This window comes from Taurulus bubalis, assembly GCF_910589615.1.
Source record: "Taurulus bubalis genome assembly, chromosome: 7".
Taxonomy (NCBI): domain Eukaryota; kingdom Metazoa; phylum Chordata; class Actinopteri; order Perciformes; family Cottidae; genus Taurulus; species Taurulus bubalis.
Window position 1 is genome coordinate 11221502 of NC_136595.1, and position 15594 is coordinate 11237095.

At 42.3% G+C, this 15594-nt stretch overlaps 2 protein-coding genes across 2 annotated transcripts in view; one reads left to right on the forward strand and one right to left on the reverse strand.

Moving 5' to 3' along the window:
- Window positions 1-3204: 3204 nt before the first annotated feature.
- nasp (nuclear autoantigenic sperm protein (histone-binding)) lies at window positions 3205-9176 on the reverse strand. Its single transcript, XM_079220485.1, has 14 exons — window positions 9047-9176; window positions 8555-8599; window positions 8338-8451; window positions 7974-8054; window positions 7440-7546; window positions 6424-6494; window positions 6274-6344; window positions 6057-6130; window positions 5533-5721; window positions 5200-5351; window positions 4921-4995; window positions 4737-4811; window positions 4132-4260; window positions 3205-3398 (listed from the first exon to the last, which is right to left on the reverse strand). The coding sequence occupies exons 1-14, from the start codon at window positions 9082-9084 to the stop codon at window positions 3360-3362; spliced, it is 1260 nt and encodes a 419-aa protein (XP_079076611.1). The 5' UTR covers window positions 9085-9176; the 3' UTR covers window positions 3205-3359.
- A 1510-nt stretch (window positions 9177-10686) lies between these two features.
- The window catches only part of LOC306739529 (glypican-5-like), a gene marked incomplete at both ends in the record, with an annotated part of 53442 nt that continues 48534 nt past the window's right edge, over window positions 10687-15594 (forward strand). Inside the window, 2 exons of the mRNA XM_079221550.1 lie at window positions 10687-10864; window positions 13946-14107. Of these exons, the coding sequence (XP_079077676.1) occupies window positions 10687-10864; window positions 13946-14107 (340 nt within the window). The remainder of the gene's footprint in view (window positions 10865-13945; window positions 14108-15594) is intronic.

Here is a 15594-nt window from a genome sequence, read left to right on the forward strand (position 1 = left end):
ACTCTGGACCATGTCTTGCTTTTCCTGATAAAACCCAGTTTTTAAAAGCTTCTCTTGCCTCTATATGGAGTTCAGACACATTCATTCCATCCAGGCCTAAGATTATGTTGTTTAGCCCTTTTTTTGAAAAATAATTTACTTACATTGAGACAGTTCACAATGTTATCATACATAACACACAGATCACACATAGATGCCACAATATTATAACATATAGATGATCTGCTGGGTTTCTGTTTTCTTTTTAGTGTGCAAGAGGTCTCCGTACATGCTAATCAGCCGCATCCATGGAAGACTAAAAAGATGCATCATGACAGCTACGAGCTTGTTTCTTCTGCGGACGGCCCTCTCTCTACCCAGATAAAGTACGGACCTACATCATAGGAGTCATCTATTTCAATAAATACATACATACATACATGGAAAAACAAGACAGACAACCTGATTTTCTTATTGTACACCATACAAAGAAGACGAGGAAAACAAAAACGATTTCAGCTACATGTGATTATGACTGAGTTCTACTGAGCTGCCTGGTTATGAGGGTAAATCTGGTCTCTTTGTTGCAGAGCCCTGTGGCAAGCGTACACAGTCAGGTGGGTCTGATCCAGACACTGTGGCACAAATGACTGCCCTGCAGGCAGAAGCCCAAAGTCTGGAGGAAAACCAACCAGCTGAGTCCAAAAATAAGAGTAAGAATAAGAGCAATGAGCAACAGAAAATACATAATGCTCGTCACTGTCAACACAGCTGTGCTCAGTGGAACCTTTATTACATTTAATCACAATAAAAACAGCTTCCCCACACAAAGTCTGTGATGATTAGATGATTGATCAGTTACAGCATGCCAAATGCAAAACGCACACCCAAAATTGAAATTAGAAGATTGTAATACTTGGTACACGCTCCAGGCATATGCCATTTTGGCCCTGAGCCACATCACTGTTGTCCTCTTGTCCAGAGGGGACGCCTCCTCGGTGGAGGCCGAGCAGGGAGCTGCTGGCTGTGGAGCAGGAGAACCAGAGACTTGGAGATCCTCAGGATCCAGCTGGTCCGGCAGCAACACCACACATAACGGTCAGTTTTATTTTTGTTAATGCAAACTGCTGTTAGCTATGAATGATTAGTTCAAACTAGGTAGTACAGTCAAAACACATATATGCCAAAGTAAATAAGTAAAGTAGTTCCTAAATTCCCAAGAAATTACCTACAGCTTAATACACCTTTTAAATCAAATCCTTCCACCCTTTACAGGCAGAGCTCTCCCCCTCCCCCCCTCCCAAGTTATAGCAATTTTATAATTTCATTGTTTTTCCACAAATAAGCTACATGTGTTGTAATTATTTTTCCCCTATTAGCTTATTTTCTCATTGCACAGCTCCTGTCTTCCTGTTGCTCTGCAGCATTGCTTCCAGTGCCACTTTTGTTTTTTTTAAAAGGAGATCTCTTATTCAGATTTCACCTCCTGTGTCTCTATGGAAGCAGAGCGGCTTCAAGCTGGCTTTTGCAAATTAAAGTACATGGGGACGATATCGACGATAGTCATATACGTCAACCAATCAGATCTTTAGTTTGACATGCTGGCCGTATTCGACGTGCCAGCGCCCGCAAGATGGCTCTGGACGTATGATTGGCCAGTGGGCCAGCGTGAGCATTAACATACGCTGGGAAAAAAATTGAACAGCTGTGACCTTGAAGGGAGGATGCAGCTCAATTAATATCATGCTGTTTAATCAAAAACCAGTGGTTTGTAAAGGCTGTGGGTCAAAATAGAAACATCACTGAACCGTCACTCAGTTAAAGATTAAATGTTAGACCCACTTTACCTGCAGAGGTAATTAATACATCACACATACCATCTGGCACAGTTTATCGTTAATCCATCAGAGATCATCATCTAAGTTCATGTCCCATTGAACCTTTAATACTCTGGTTTATCGTAAATGTCACAGCATAGCTCCCTCTCCACAAACAGCGCCGTAGTGGCCACTGGAGGGTGCCAGTGCGCAGGCTGCCGGTTAGATCCTCCTTTAGTGTGCCCAGCTCAACGCAGTACCCCACGTATAAAGACAAAGCGGTAGTTTGGGCAAACGCTTTTACGCAGTAGTTGCGATACAAGATGTTTCATTTCAGGCTGATTGATACCGTTTTAGTGGAGTATGAGGCAAGGAAGTAAATTACACAACCGACTGTTTCTGTACACTTGTGCACGATTGGTCAACGGACGAGACTGAGATGTTCAGACTTCGGCCAAGCCTGACCAGCACCAGTCACTATAAATATCCAGCTGTCGGTGTTGAGCAAGGTCTTGATGGGGCAACAAATACTTTGGAATGAGTTATTTTTAGTGATCATTGTAAGGTTTGAATATACCCCGAGCTAACCTCTTCTCAAGCAAACATGCTTGAAGCACATTGATGGAAATAGTATATGGATGCAACTAGTGCCTAAAAAGGGCACATTTAGCTGCAGCTAATCATTCTAACGTTAATAGTAACATCACTAACACCGGGTACATTTCACCAGATATAATGTACCCGATAAAATATACTTTGAACCATACAACAAGGCTCAAAATCAGATGAACAATTAGGGAATCGCCAATAAAACATTAAGATAAATGGAGCTATGAACTTGTTCTCCCTTCAAATGGTAAAACCATCCACCTGTTTCACCCTCCATCAATAACGGCGGGTGGGAAAAAAAAAAAAAAAAAAAACACCCCAACAGGAGCCTGTTGGAAAAAGAAAAAAAACGAATTGGCGCAGAGACACGCCTACCTTCAATAACGTCAGTGAGCAGCCTGAACCTACACAAGGACCCACGCAACACAATGAAAATATCGCAACAATTGCTTAGATGAAAATCACCCGACGTTAGTGTTCTGGGTTAAATGAGTGTGAAGTGAGCTCCAAAAACCCATGTCACTGATCAACCAACAGTCCAAACTTATAAGATACTGATAAAATAAGGATGTTTTTTTCATGAAATCTGGAGCCACCAATCACTGCAGGTCTGTAACACCTGTTCCATAGATGGAGGCAGCATTGCGTCCCAACTACAGATATTCAGGGTGTGAATAAAAGAAGTGGTTTTCCAGTCTGGTAGCCCAACTATTGGTCAAGTCTTCAAAAAAAAATTTGGTGTGTGACGTGTTAAATACCCAGAAATTCTAAAGAATTCAGTGATACAAACTTTCATCTGCAATTATTTTTATTTATTTTTTTACTACAAGTATACAAAACTGGACAGACAAATCTATGAAAATGATCTTATTTACAAAAACAAAAGTGTTGAAGGTGGATGGGCTGGATAGACATGCTGTGCTGGTTTCGAAGATCAGGACAGATACGAGGACGTCACGCTGAAGACCCGACAGAGGCTGACTGGGTGGCAGACTACAAGAAACAAGCAAGAAAACAAAACACTTAAGCACAAACAGATTCAGCGCTCTGCCCGTCCCAAGAAACATGTGCTGGTTGGTCCTGCATGGCTCTCGTAAAGAGCTCTCACTGCGGCAGCTTTCCTTACTAGTAGAACTTGACAACACATTCAGTTACATAATGCAACACAACGTTTCACAGGGACGTGCTCTTAGTAACAGGAAAAACTGTTTTGAAGTCTGACAATTCAACAGCAGTAAGAGCCTATACTGCATATCTAGTTACAAATGCTCTGTGAACAGTTTCCTTCTATACAGCTAAAATCCACTTCAAATTAATTTGAAGAAAAGAAAAACAGGCTAAAGCCTGATCACTTTTAGGTATTTTGCTAAGCCCTGAAACCAGCCAAAGACACATTTCATGTCTTGTGTTTAGCCCCAAATTACACGGGACTCAGCCCAACTTCATCAGTCATGTATGTGGTTTCAAGTTGGCTTTACGGAGGTACAGTCCCTCCATAAATGCAGACTGCAACATAAGTCAGCATTTTCAGATGACTTGCATGTACTGAAAAACAAACTGAGCCCACATTGAGATCAGGCCTCCAACAAGAACCATATGTACGTAGCAACTACTGCATGGCGGGCCATCTCTTCCATCTAAGCAGGGTAACAGTCACAGCACAACCTCTGGTTTGAGTGCCGTCTTAGAAACGCAGCAGTTCATGAGACATTAGCCTATCACTCGCCTCCTGTGATTTTCCCTCCTGGACTCCATTGCCGTTGCTGGCACTAGAGTCTGCGCCATTAACTGTGGCTTCCTGTTTCGCTTGTTTAGCATCAGTGTCCTTTACTGGGCTCTCCTCCTCGGGTTTCCTCTGTGTAGAAACATAAAACCAGTCAAAGGGGGAGGGAAGAGAAGACTGAACGCTTCTATACATGACTAGCCAACGCAAAACATCAAGTTAACGTTCACAAGCGGGGAACGTGGATATGTCAGTTTTAGTGAAGCATGCACACAAGTCTGACAATGGCAAAGCTTAAATTACTGCACAAAGCAGACACCAACACAAATGCCACAACTACAAGAAGGTAACTAGCAGAAGTCACACAAAAGCCACAACACACAAGCCAAAGATTGTCATGGCAGCCTATAACCAAAGCAGGCAAGCAAATGGCCCTTGCAACAAAAAGTACATGATCAGTTACAACACAGATGATTATACAGCAAGTATGGAGTCAGCCGTCAGGGTTTTTATTCACCGATTAAAATCATGACTGAGCCTTCACTCATGCGATATTGGCCACAAATCAAGATGAGAAAACCAATTGGCAGGCGATTAGTGGGCCTCACCTTTTTCCTGACGAGGTGAGAGATGTTCGAGACGGCTTTGGCAGGCGAGGCGCTGTCGGACGATTTAACTGGGATCTGAAATCAAAAAGTTATGTTTGCTTAGAGATCTTTTGAGAGACATTTAGTCATGATAACTATAAACAGAGTATAAAGGGTTCAAGATGCACTAAAACAATGTCCTCACCTGGCTGGCTGTGGCAAATGGTGAAGACGGGCCGCCATTTTCACATAGGAACGCTGATGAGGTTGAGGCTCCGCCCTGCAAGAGGTTAGTTGGTTACCCAGGAGCTGATGTTTTAAGCTTTTGTAGATCTATGCTGCACTCTAACAAAAAGTGCATTTATTTTTAGCAATGAAACTTGAACACCAAGCCTTACAAAAATGCTCTTTAATGTTAAAAGACTAGTGCCAACCCTGAATGATTTTCACCCTCGACTTGCATCTTGTCATCCCATGTACTCACTAGTGTCTGCTGGATGGCCTGGGAGGCAGCGCTAGCTGTTCTCTGGCTTTCTTTGGCATCCTCAACCTTTTCCCTGATGTCGGGCAGAAGCTGCTTCAGCTCGTCCATCTCAGTCTCTTCTTCTGCAGCGCCAATCGCATCCTGCAACATGGCTGTACAGACAATGGCTGTTAAGGTCAACAAAATGACAAACCGTATCAGCACAGGCACTCCGCTGCCATAACTGGCGTAGCATTTTAATTCCAATTTAAAGACGAAGAGGCACTTGCGACTAAAGGGTAAATGCACAACAAAGCAGCAGCTATGAAAAAGCTCCAGAGAAGGAAAACTTACCCAGACGGGTCTCGATGACTTTGATGGAGCTGTTGTAGTGCTGGATGGCCTGGCCGTACTGATCCATGTAGCACAGTGTCGTGGCGACATGGTAATGACTCTCAGCCAGCAGACGACTGTGGGAAGGCAAGTGCTTGAGCTGCAGAGCAAGGCACTCCTGGAAGTCTTCTAGCGCCTGGGGATAGTTTCCTGGGGAAGGGAACATGCGAGACTCAGATTTTGAACAAGGTCATATTCATAAGTGCTACTAGGAGCCACTCAAGTGATACATGTTCAATGATTTGCGGTAATGTGCCGAGTCACTCGTGTCGCATCAGACCCATTACATCTCATTTAGTCAGAAAAAGCTCAAGAAACCACAAAACAGACAGCCTCAGAAATAAGCGTCAACTATTAGAGGGGTGAATAACAGAACACTTTTGGTATGTGCCAATGTGAGATACCATGATAGAATAATGTGGAGTTTAATTCAGAATATCATCTTTGAGAGAAGAGGGAAAAGAATTAAGATAAAAGATTCATACCGGATTCAGCACTGACTTCGCCGAGTTTCAGATATGCCTGGGCTGCCATCAGCTGGTCCTCTTTGCCTTCCTTTCTATGGGGATGAACATAGACAATGCTACTGAATAAGACTCATGCAGTGCCCTCAATAACATAAAGAGCAGTATGAATCATCTTTATAGTCACTTAAATGCAGATTGAGTTGATTTTGTCTGATTGACGTCATCTTGTCACTACCTTTTGTAGATTACTTTAGCCACTTCCAGCATCTCCCACGCCAACTGCAAATTTCCGACTTCATCTTCCTCCTGAAAAGATGAGAAAGGCATGCATTAAAAGCAGAATATTTTTTACCATGTTGATGACCCTTCCATGAAGGACCCTCACCTTATCCTGTCCATTTTTGTCTCCGTCTCCATCCTCATCATCGTCATCATCCTCCTCGTCATCATCATCATCTGTTGACGCAACAGGATGATAATTACTGAGGGCTAGGCAATATATGTTTATATGGTGCAACTGAAGGCAAATGTGCTAAAAAAGAAAATCCCTAGAGTGCAGTGAAGGCTTGCTCCAGTGAGTTTCCCCTTTCGTAATAAGAGTGAATGCGTCCTTTTTATACATCAAGAAACACCAACATTGTGCGCCACCCTTTAACAAACAGTGCTCTGTATGCAAAGATCTACTGCCCTCTGTCTCCTCATTGTCCTGCTCAGCCTCTGGCTTGGGTTCCTCGTCTTTTCCGTCAATCTGCTCGCCATTCTGCTCTTTTACCGTCTCTATCGTGGCTTCTTTTACAGGAGACGCAGTTGGACTTTCCCCCAGACCATTCACAGGAGCAACTGGGCTCTTCTCAACTCCAGTCACTGTAGCTTTCTGGACTGAACCAGTTTCTTCCCCGCTCACAGGGGAATTTGAGGGTTCCCCCGAGCCAGTCAGCTCACGTTTGCCTGGGAACTTGACCACGCCATTTTCCTTTTTCACTTCAGTGTTGCCCTTTCCATCCTCAGACTCCAGCTTGGAGTCAACTGCCTCAGTATTCTCCCTCTCTGCCATTGCATCATACACCTGCTTCCGTAGCTCATCTCTAGTGTTTTCTGCACCAGAGTGGCATGAGGAAAATGGGTTAACATTAAATAGTTGACCTGACCTTGGTGTTCATTTTAATGCTCAATTTGCAAGTTGCCATTTGGCTTCCTAATCTGCACAAAACATTGGAATGTTTACTTATGCAACCGTTTACATGTCAGCTGATTCAAAACTTATCAAACTAGAACCATTAATGTACCTCATAGGGAGTCAGCAACATCACACCAACAAGAGTCTGAAATATCCATTTGAAATAGCTTCTGATTCCATCCTCTTAATCAGGCCACCCTTACATGCACACATGACTTACTGACCATCAAGATTGTTGGCACTCTCGATATTTGAGCCGTTAGGCTGCTCCTCTTCCTCAGACTCTTCTGGGACTCCATCCAGGGCATTACCAAGGACACTGTTCTCCATCCTAACCAAAACAGGAAAAGTCAAACAATTCTCCCTCTGAACTGAAAGTGCAACCGATAATTATTACTCAATTATGGCTCAAAGAAATTAGAAAATTCTGCCATCAACTAATGTGTCTACAAGTGTAGTGTAACATAACAGCTAAACATGTAATTATAAATGTTTGATCATGCAACTACATCTCTTCTTATTTAATATCACAGCTATCAAATATCTGTACTTCACACAACACCCCTACCTTGTAGTCAGCACTATGCTTTTGTACTGTCAATGCTCAAACTACTGGGCTTGCTTTAAAAAAAATATATAAATAAATAACTCACCCCCTCAAAGTGATAACGTTAAATCAACTTGGGTTCAATAGTAGAGTAAGACCAGCGACTACATTGTATGATAAAAACAAAAAGTGAGCAATGCAGTTAACTTACCTAGCCAGCTCCAGAAGGGACTTCCCACAGAGGAAGAAGGCCTCACCACACTCTTCTGCAGTGTCCCCATATTTTGCAGCCCTGGCAGAGACCCAACATACAAGTGTTGAGGAGCACGTTTTGTTTGGAGGAGGTGGTGCTCAAGGGACAGATTACTGTCACAACTACACTATTGGAATACAGTAGAGAACTGAGGTACAATTTGAACAAAAGAGCATTCTGAATCAAATACAAACTAAAGTATAAAGAATCTGTAAAACTGTCAAACACCCATTAAGTTAAAACAGAAAACAAATTAAGTAAAATTAACAAACAGTGTTGATATCGTTTCCATATGGAGCCACACAGCTGTAGTTATACTCACAGCATGCTGCAGGCGTCCTGGAAGACACTGACAGCAGAAACGACATCTCCCATCACTAGATGCCTGTTCCCTGTACCAATCAGCTTCTTTGCCTCTTCGGCGACATCAACGGAGCTGCAGGCGGAAAATAATAAATAGACACAAAATAAAAAAAGACCTTTAAAAAAAAAAAAAAAACGACAACAAAAACAACTCAATTTTCCAACTGGGTCCTCACCAGTCTGCGGCTGCTGCCGATGAGGAGGAGCACGGCTTCTCCACACTGCGAGAGTCAAGGGAGACTTGAGTTCAGTCTACGACAACACAAGCAACCCAAACCAAACCCGACACTGAAGAACTAGCGGTAGTCGATTCCTCGCACTGTTACTGGTGACCAACATTATTGGGTCTACACGTGGAGACGTCTATTCGCTGGGCTTTGTTGTCGTTAGCACTGTAACGTAATGACTGTTAGCCAACTAGCTAGCTACCACAGACGGAGGAGGAAGAGGGTTGTTTGTGTGAGCAACGGTCGCAGTCGCCACCAAAGTAGCGTTAAACAGCCCTTTAGTTTCATGGGCAATGGCTGAAAGTATGTAAAACCTAAGCCGCCATTCAACCGGTAACGTTGATAACCTCGACCTTGCGTGGTTATCGAGCTCGAGGCTAGCGCGCAGTGTCTCCCCGGTGAACGTTGCGGTGAGAAAATACAAGCGAGTCTTAACATTACCTCCCGGAGCTCGACGCAGCGGACGTTTCCTCTGGCATTTTTTCAGGAGAGACAATGGAGAATGACAAAACAGACGGTCTGGTGTCCAGTGAACGAATTGCAGATATACCTCCTCTTGTAGTCTTTGTTAAAGCGCTTAAATAGAGAAAGCAAGGCTTTCTATTTCCGCTTAACTTGGAACGCGGGAGATTGGAGTTAAAGGGGCCGCAGCTGGTGTTGCGATGCGTTCAGGGCCCGTGGGGAAAACGAGGAGACAGTCTACGAAAACAGTACGAAGCATATTATGATCGTACTGATTGGCAAGCAAAAAAGGCTATTTTATCATGTTTTATTCATGTTCAAATATAAAATTCTCGTAAAAATGAAAAAAAAATCTGACCCCGTATTATGCGCCTTCTGATTGGCACAAAAAAAACCTATTATATCATGTTTTAATCATGTTTAAAATGAAATGAAAAACAAAAGATATGTGCCCCGTGTGAGGCTCGAACTCACGACCTTCAGATTATGAGACTGACGCGCTGCCTACTGCGCCAACGAGGCAGCCGGTTAGTCTACATAACAGACCACAAAACAACCTAAAAGAGGTATCGAATCCCACTCGTGGCAAATAAGGAAATATGCAAACCACTAAAATAACGACGATCGACAGACATACTCTGGTATGGTAGACCGTTTCTATCTATAGCAATAATAATCCGTTTTCTGTTTTCACAAAAACAGTTACCTGTTGCTGCTGGATTTGGCGCATTAAGTCAATTACATGTTAAGATAGCTGCCAAACTAACCTGCCTGTGGATTGTCTCACTAAGATGCTGCAGGTGGATGCTGCTCCAATGAGCCAAATGCTGCAGCTTTCATCTCTAATGATAAGTCGCCTTCAGTCGTATTGACAGCAGCCTCCATTAAGCACTGGCGTAGATGCTGTGTGTATTATCTCTGTGCATCTATTTCTGTTTGTTTTTATTTACTTTTCCTGTCTTTTGATGTTTTGTGAAACAGATTAATTTAATGATTTAAAATACGTTGTGAAAACTTGAGAAGAAAAGTGTGATTGTTTATTGAAAATGACTCTGCTATGACCCAAAGTGACCAGCGGGTGGCAGCCATGTTCCACTATCAAACAGCATTTCCCTCTTCTTCCACTTTACTTACAGCGATCACTCAAGTTTAATGGACCTTATCTGCAGAAGCAGCTGCTGTAAACTATAGTGAGAAAGCTATTACGTCAGTAAAAAACAACAACACAATAAATAAACACATGGCTCATGACCACATAATTAGTGAACTGGAAGTAAATTGTCTTTATTTCTCATGAGTGTTATGGCAGTTATGCTTTTATTGTTTTATAATTTGTTTCTCCCTCAATAATAACTTATTAACACGTCGGTAGTTTGCTACATAGTAGCCACGTTTTCAACCCACACAGTATTTATAATAGTAAGTATTTTGAGAGCATGTCAATTAAGTAATTGAGCTGAAGTGAGTGAGGGAGTCGGAGAGAGAGGAGGGCGCTGAGCCTGACAGTGGGCTCCAGACGGACTTACTGTCTGCAGAGTTTTCGGTCACACTGCAGCGTGGGACTTTTAAGATTTCAAATGACCCACCCAGGCTCTCTCTCCCCTGACTGACATGTTGCGATGTTCCGTGCGGCCTTACAAAACGTGGACTTGCTTTGGGTGATTTTGTTTTATTTTGTTTTTCTCCCGGACTCCGGCTGTAGATCAGCCGGTGCGGACAGCTGCCATGAGGTGAAGACAGCCTACATGATGCGCCAAATAGGCCCGGTGGAGCTGGTGCCGGACAGGCCGGGAACAGGTCAGTCAGCGCCCGTGGAGGTATCGTGTGAGAAATACACAGAGGTGGAATGTACATGAGTACATTCACATTATCATGTTGAGGTCGACGAACTTTAATTGAGTATTTTGTCCTGTGCTTCACCTCTACTTCGCTGCATTTCAAAGGCAATATTGTGAGTTTTAGTTAATTACATTTATTTGATAGCAATTTGCACATTACTCTGCAGAACGAAATTTGAAAGTTTTATGAATTGAGCTGTACTGAGCAGTAAAGTAGTTACAATTAGCTAAATCTAGACCAGCTCCACACCATCAAAATGTTAATAATCCAATAATGTAATGCACGTCAAATATAAGGAGTAGATGAGAGCCATTTTGCGGTATAATGACTGCTTTTAGCAATTTGCTTTTAATAGGCCTGATAATGTGGTATTTTGCTTGAAGTACTTGTAATTGGTCATTTGTTTTACAATTACTGGACACATGTAAGATCCATGCTGCTATCCACAGTACAGTACAGTATTATAAAGATCTCTACAGATTCAAATATATAAATTAATGTAAACTTTCTGTTGACTATCACACGCTTGGCTATTCATTTAATATATTCAGGCTGAGCTTGGCACTTTTATTGAGTTCCAAATAATTCAAAAGAACCGCTGTTTTTTTTTCCTTTTTAAATGAATAAAATGAAAGTGAACCAACTCCACGTTTTGTAAAGTCTAATTTAAACCCTTTAGAAATAAGGTATCCTCACTGTGCAGTATGCAGAGAAGCTATTTATGTTGCAAACTTACCTTAACTTCTTCCGAGCTCCTGAAAGTAGGCTTGTCTATAAGTGGTGGTGTTAAAGATGCTGTATCTAAATGTAAATGCTCATGGGACATGTCGTCTGGTTCATGAGAGGCTCTTTGCATAATATTTCCGTCCTGCACTGATTAAGCAACACATTGTTGAATGGGACATTTACAATGACACATAAATTGAGTAAAGTTTTATTTTCTTGTTATCTTGACATATATGAATTGTCTCACTGTCATAATTATACAGTTCATGAAAATGCATACGAATCATATTTTACCAGTCTTGCTATGATCGGGCGACATAAGGAAATCTGTGACAGACGTCAGCTACAAAAGAAGGAACAATCTCTGCTATATCTGTAAAACACTGTTTTGGGGTTTAACAGTTAGACAACACTTAGTTTTTAGTATAGCTGTTTATACCAGTCTGAACACAACATCGCTGTACTACACAGTCTTTAGATCGTGTGGGGCCAATGAATGAATTAACTTGAGATAGATGTCATTGGGCTGCGTCACAATATTCCATATTCACAAGAACACATCCTCGTCTTGATTGCACAAATATACTTGTCACTCCTTGGCCTTTTCCTTGGTCTTCACTTCTAATATTCAGAAGGAAAAAACAAGGTGGCTGTTCTGAAAATAAACATTAAATACAAATTGACTTACTGACCTTTCATAAAAAATAAAAATAAAAAAGATTAGCACAAGGTCCCCTTGAGAGGGATTAGAACGTAACCCCCACATATACTGTATGAGCACCTGTTCCTTACTTATGTCATGGATAACAATGGACCCATCTCTGAGCAAACTCCATCGACGGATGAAAGTCATGTGAGCTGAAAGCTCTGGAAAATCTCCAGTGACTGGACCTTTTCAAACAAGTGTAATGAATAATTTTGAGAACAGAAAAAGAGGCTCCACTGGATTGTGAATCAGGCTGACTGAGTTAGGTTTGGAGGAGAAGTTTCCATTCAGTCATTGCTAATATGAATAGCTGGAAGTTAAAGTTGACACAGGTCTGGTGTGTGTTTTCTTGAATTGTGGGGACATAAATATGTTTCCACTGTCACGTTATGGGGGACTCACCTTCCTTATGAGCACAAAATGAATGTAACCAAAATTTTAGGGTGAAGACTTACTTTAAGGTCAGGTTAGGTTTAGGTTTAGGTTAGGGTACAAATTGGGATTAGGCTGGAAACAGTAATGGTGAGGGTAACAGTCCAATCCTCTTATCTCTGTCTCCCCTTTGATCTCAGTTACAGCAGTCTACCAAAGTCAGACTGCCTCTCTCTCACACACACACACACACACACACTCACACTCACTCACTTTGGTGTGAGTGGTGAAATGTCGGCCACTGTGAATGTCATCATGTCAGGTCCCAGCAGTCTCGTTAAATTATGTTTGTGAATTCACTCCGTTTGGTGTCCCAAATGCCTTTAGATTTCTGGTTGGATTACCTAACATAACAAGATGGATTCTAATTGGTTGCTGGTTATTTGGTGATAGCATGTGGGATTTTGTATGGATCTCAAAACAACCTTTTGGGACAAATCTCAAGCTCAGAGTGGCTTTTGAGTAGCCCAAACTGTCACAAAGAAGGGAATACTCCAACAGGGATTGGACCCAAATGCAGAGAGCTGGCAAAGCAGAAGGATTACTGAAGGGATTTACTGAACATGTAGTTTACAGGTGGCAAAAGTCCAAATAGGGAGACGGTCCAGCTGGCAGGTGACAGGAAAACAGGCGCTAGAAACTCACATAATAACAATGACAAAGTGACAATGAACAGAACTGGGCTGGTATATGTAGTGAATGATTGGGGAAGTGGGGACAGGTGAGCAGGAGGTCTGGCAACTGCAGGGCTAACGAGGGACAGGTGAAAGTAATCAGGGTGGGGCAGACAATCAAAACTGTCTGGAGGGCAGGAAGTGAAGTGACCGAAACGAGGAACAAAATAAAACAGGAAACACTCAACATAAATTAATAAAACAAGGAAAAACATGGAGGAAAGATTTTGTCACCAAAGTGTATTGGTGGAGTTTATTATGAGCTTTTATTCTAGAAAAAAATATGAAACATTTATCAGATGTCATTTTTTTCATTAATCATGAGCAACTTGGTGAGTACACGTACAGATGTCTAACCAAGGTCAGAGTGAAGGTTAATGAAGATGTATGAAGACTTCATGAAGTAATTCCTTCCACCCACAGTGTTGGGTGAGATTTAACCTCTCTGACTGACAATATCATGTGGATCAACGCTGAATTCCTTCTGCCTCTGTCTTTCAGATGAGTCTCTACGAGTGTGTGTCCACCCTGGGCCAAGCTGCTGCACCAGTAAGATGGAGGACAACTACATGGCGGCTGTTCGCAGTGAGACGCAGCAGAAGATGCGATCATACAGCTTTGAACTGAAGTATCTGATCGCTGGACACACCAAGGCCTACCGAGGTGAGGGAGAGAAAGGGAAGGGGTGTGGACCACACAATACGATATATAGTGTTTTTGGACAAAAAAACAAACAAGTTATACAAAGACACCACCATGGGATCTTGGAAATTTGAATGAGAGTATTTCACTAACATTTGATGATAAGAAAAATAATTGCAAGAAGAATTGATAGTGAAAATAATCATTAGTTGCATTTAGCTTTTGTCAGTTTCATATATGCTACATTAATAATGTAGTATTATGATTAGAAAGCTCTCATAATGTCTGTTGGTGGTTCGAGAACGTAAATCCGGAGTGACTTTAATAGCGGGGGTGATTTTGGTGTTTTAACAGTTCTGTCAAGTGTCTGTAGCCCACCTGCCGCTCTGACTTTGTGTGTTCGTCATGAAATGGCTAGTGTGTGTCAGGGTGGTGGTGCGAGGCCAGTGTGTATCTTGTGAGGCGCCACAGTGGCTAGCCAAACAAACAACTGATGTTCGATTGAGTCTTTGAGAGAGCAAACTCTCAGAGGGAGCAGCGGAAAACTTTGTTACAACTCCCGGCTCTCTTTCTCCGTCTGTCCGTCTCTGCGATAATCAGGTTTTGTTCTTGACCAATGAGAGAGCGAGGGACGGAGAATGTTTACATTCAGGACTTATCCGCAGCAAAGTGTTGTTGCCGTGGGCAACAGCCGGTCCCTAACGGCCCGCTCTGAATAGGAGGAAGAATACTTTGCTTGTCCACTTGTCTCTCAACGCTATTCACCAGCCTGTGTGTGTGTGTGTGTGTGTGTGTGTCTGTGTGTGTCTGTGTGTGTGTGTGTGTGTGTGTGTGTGTGTGTGTGTGTGTGTGTGTGTGTGTGATAGAAAGGCCCTGTGTGTGTGCGTGCATGAATGTGTGTCCGTGTGCATGTCGTGCAGAGATTATGAGACGGGTAGAGTTGATGAAACCCAGCAGACAGACATGGCAAACATGTACCCCTCTGTTTTTCTTTTTTTCTGTCTCTCTATCTCTCTATCTCTCCTCTCCTGCTCCATCTGAATGCATTCAGGCTCCGTTTCAGCTGCTATTTATGCCCAACGGATGGCAAAACCATCCATGGGTAAAATTAATGCAAAACACACAAACACACAAAGAAGGGCTGAACAATGCCAAAACTGCAGCAAGTGAGAGGAGACAAGTTTAGCATTTGCTGCATTTCCTGGAAATTTAAACAATATGATTTAAACATTCATAAACTAAGTTCACCCAAATAATAAAAACAAATAATAAAAACTAGCTAAATAATTTTAGCAAGTGAGATGTTTTATGTTTTGGCCGACCCAACCCTTGAACAAATGAAATTAATTTTGCACGACAGCAGCGTTCTTCAACAGCTGGGCTGAATCTCAAAGGTTCCCGTCTCCAAAGCACAGTGATTAAAAGCCGCTAGAGAAGCTGAGACATGCCCAGAGCGGTTGTAGTCAGGCTCTATTTACACCCTGAGGATTACGTTACTGTGTGTGTGT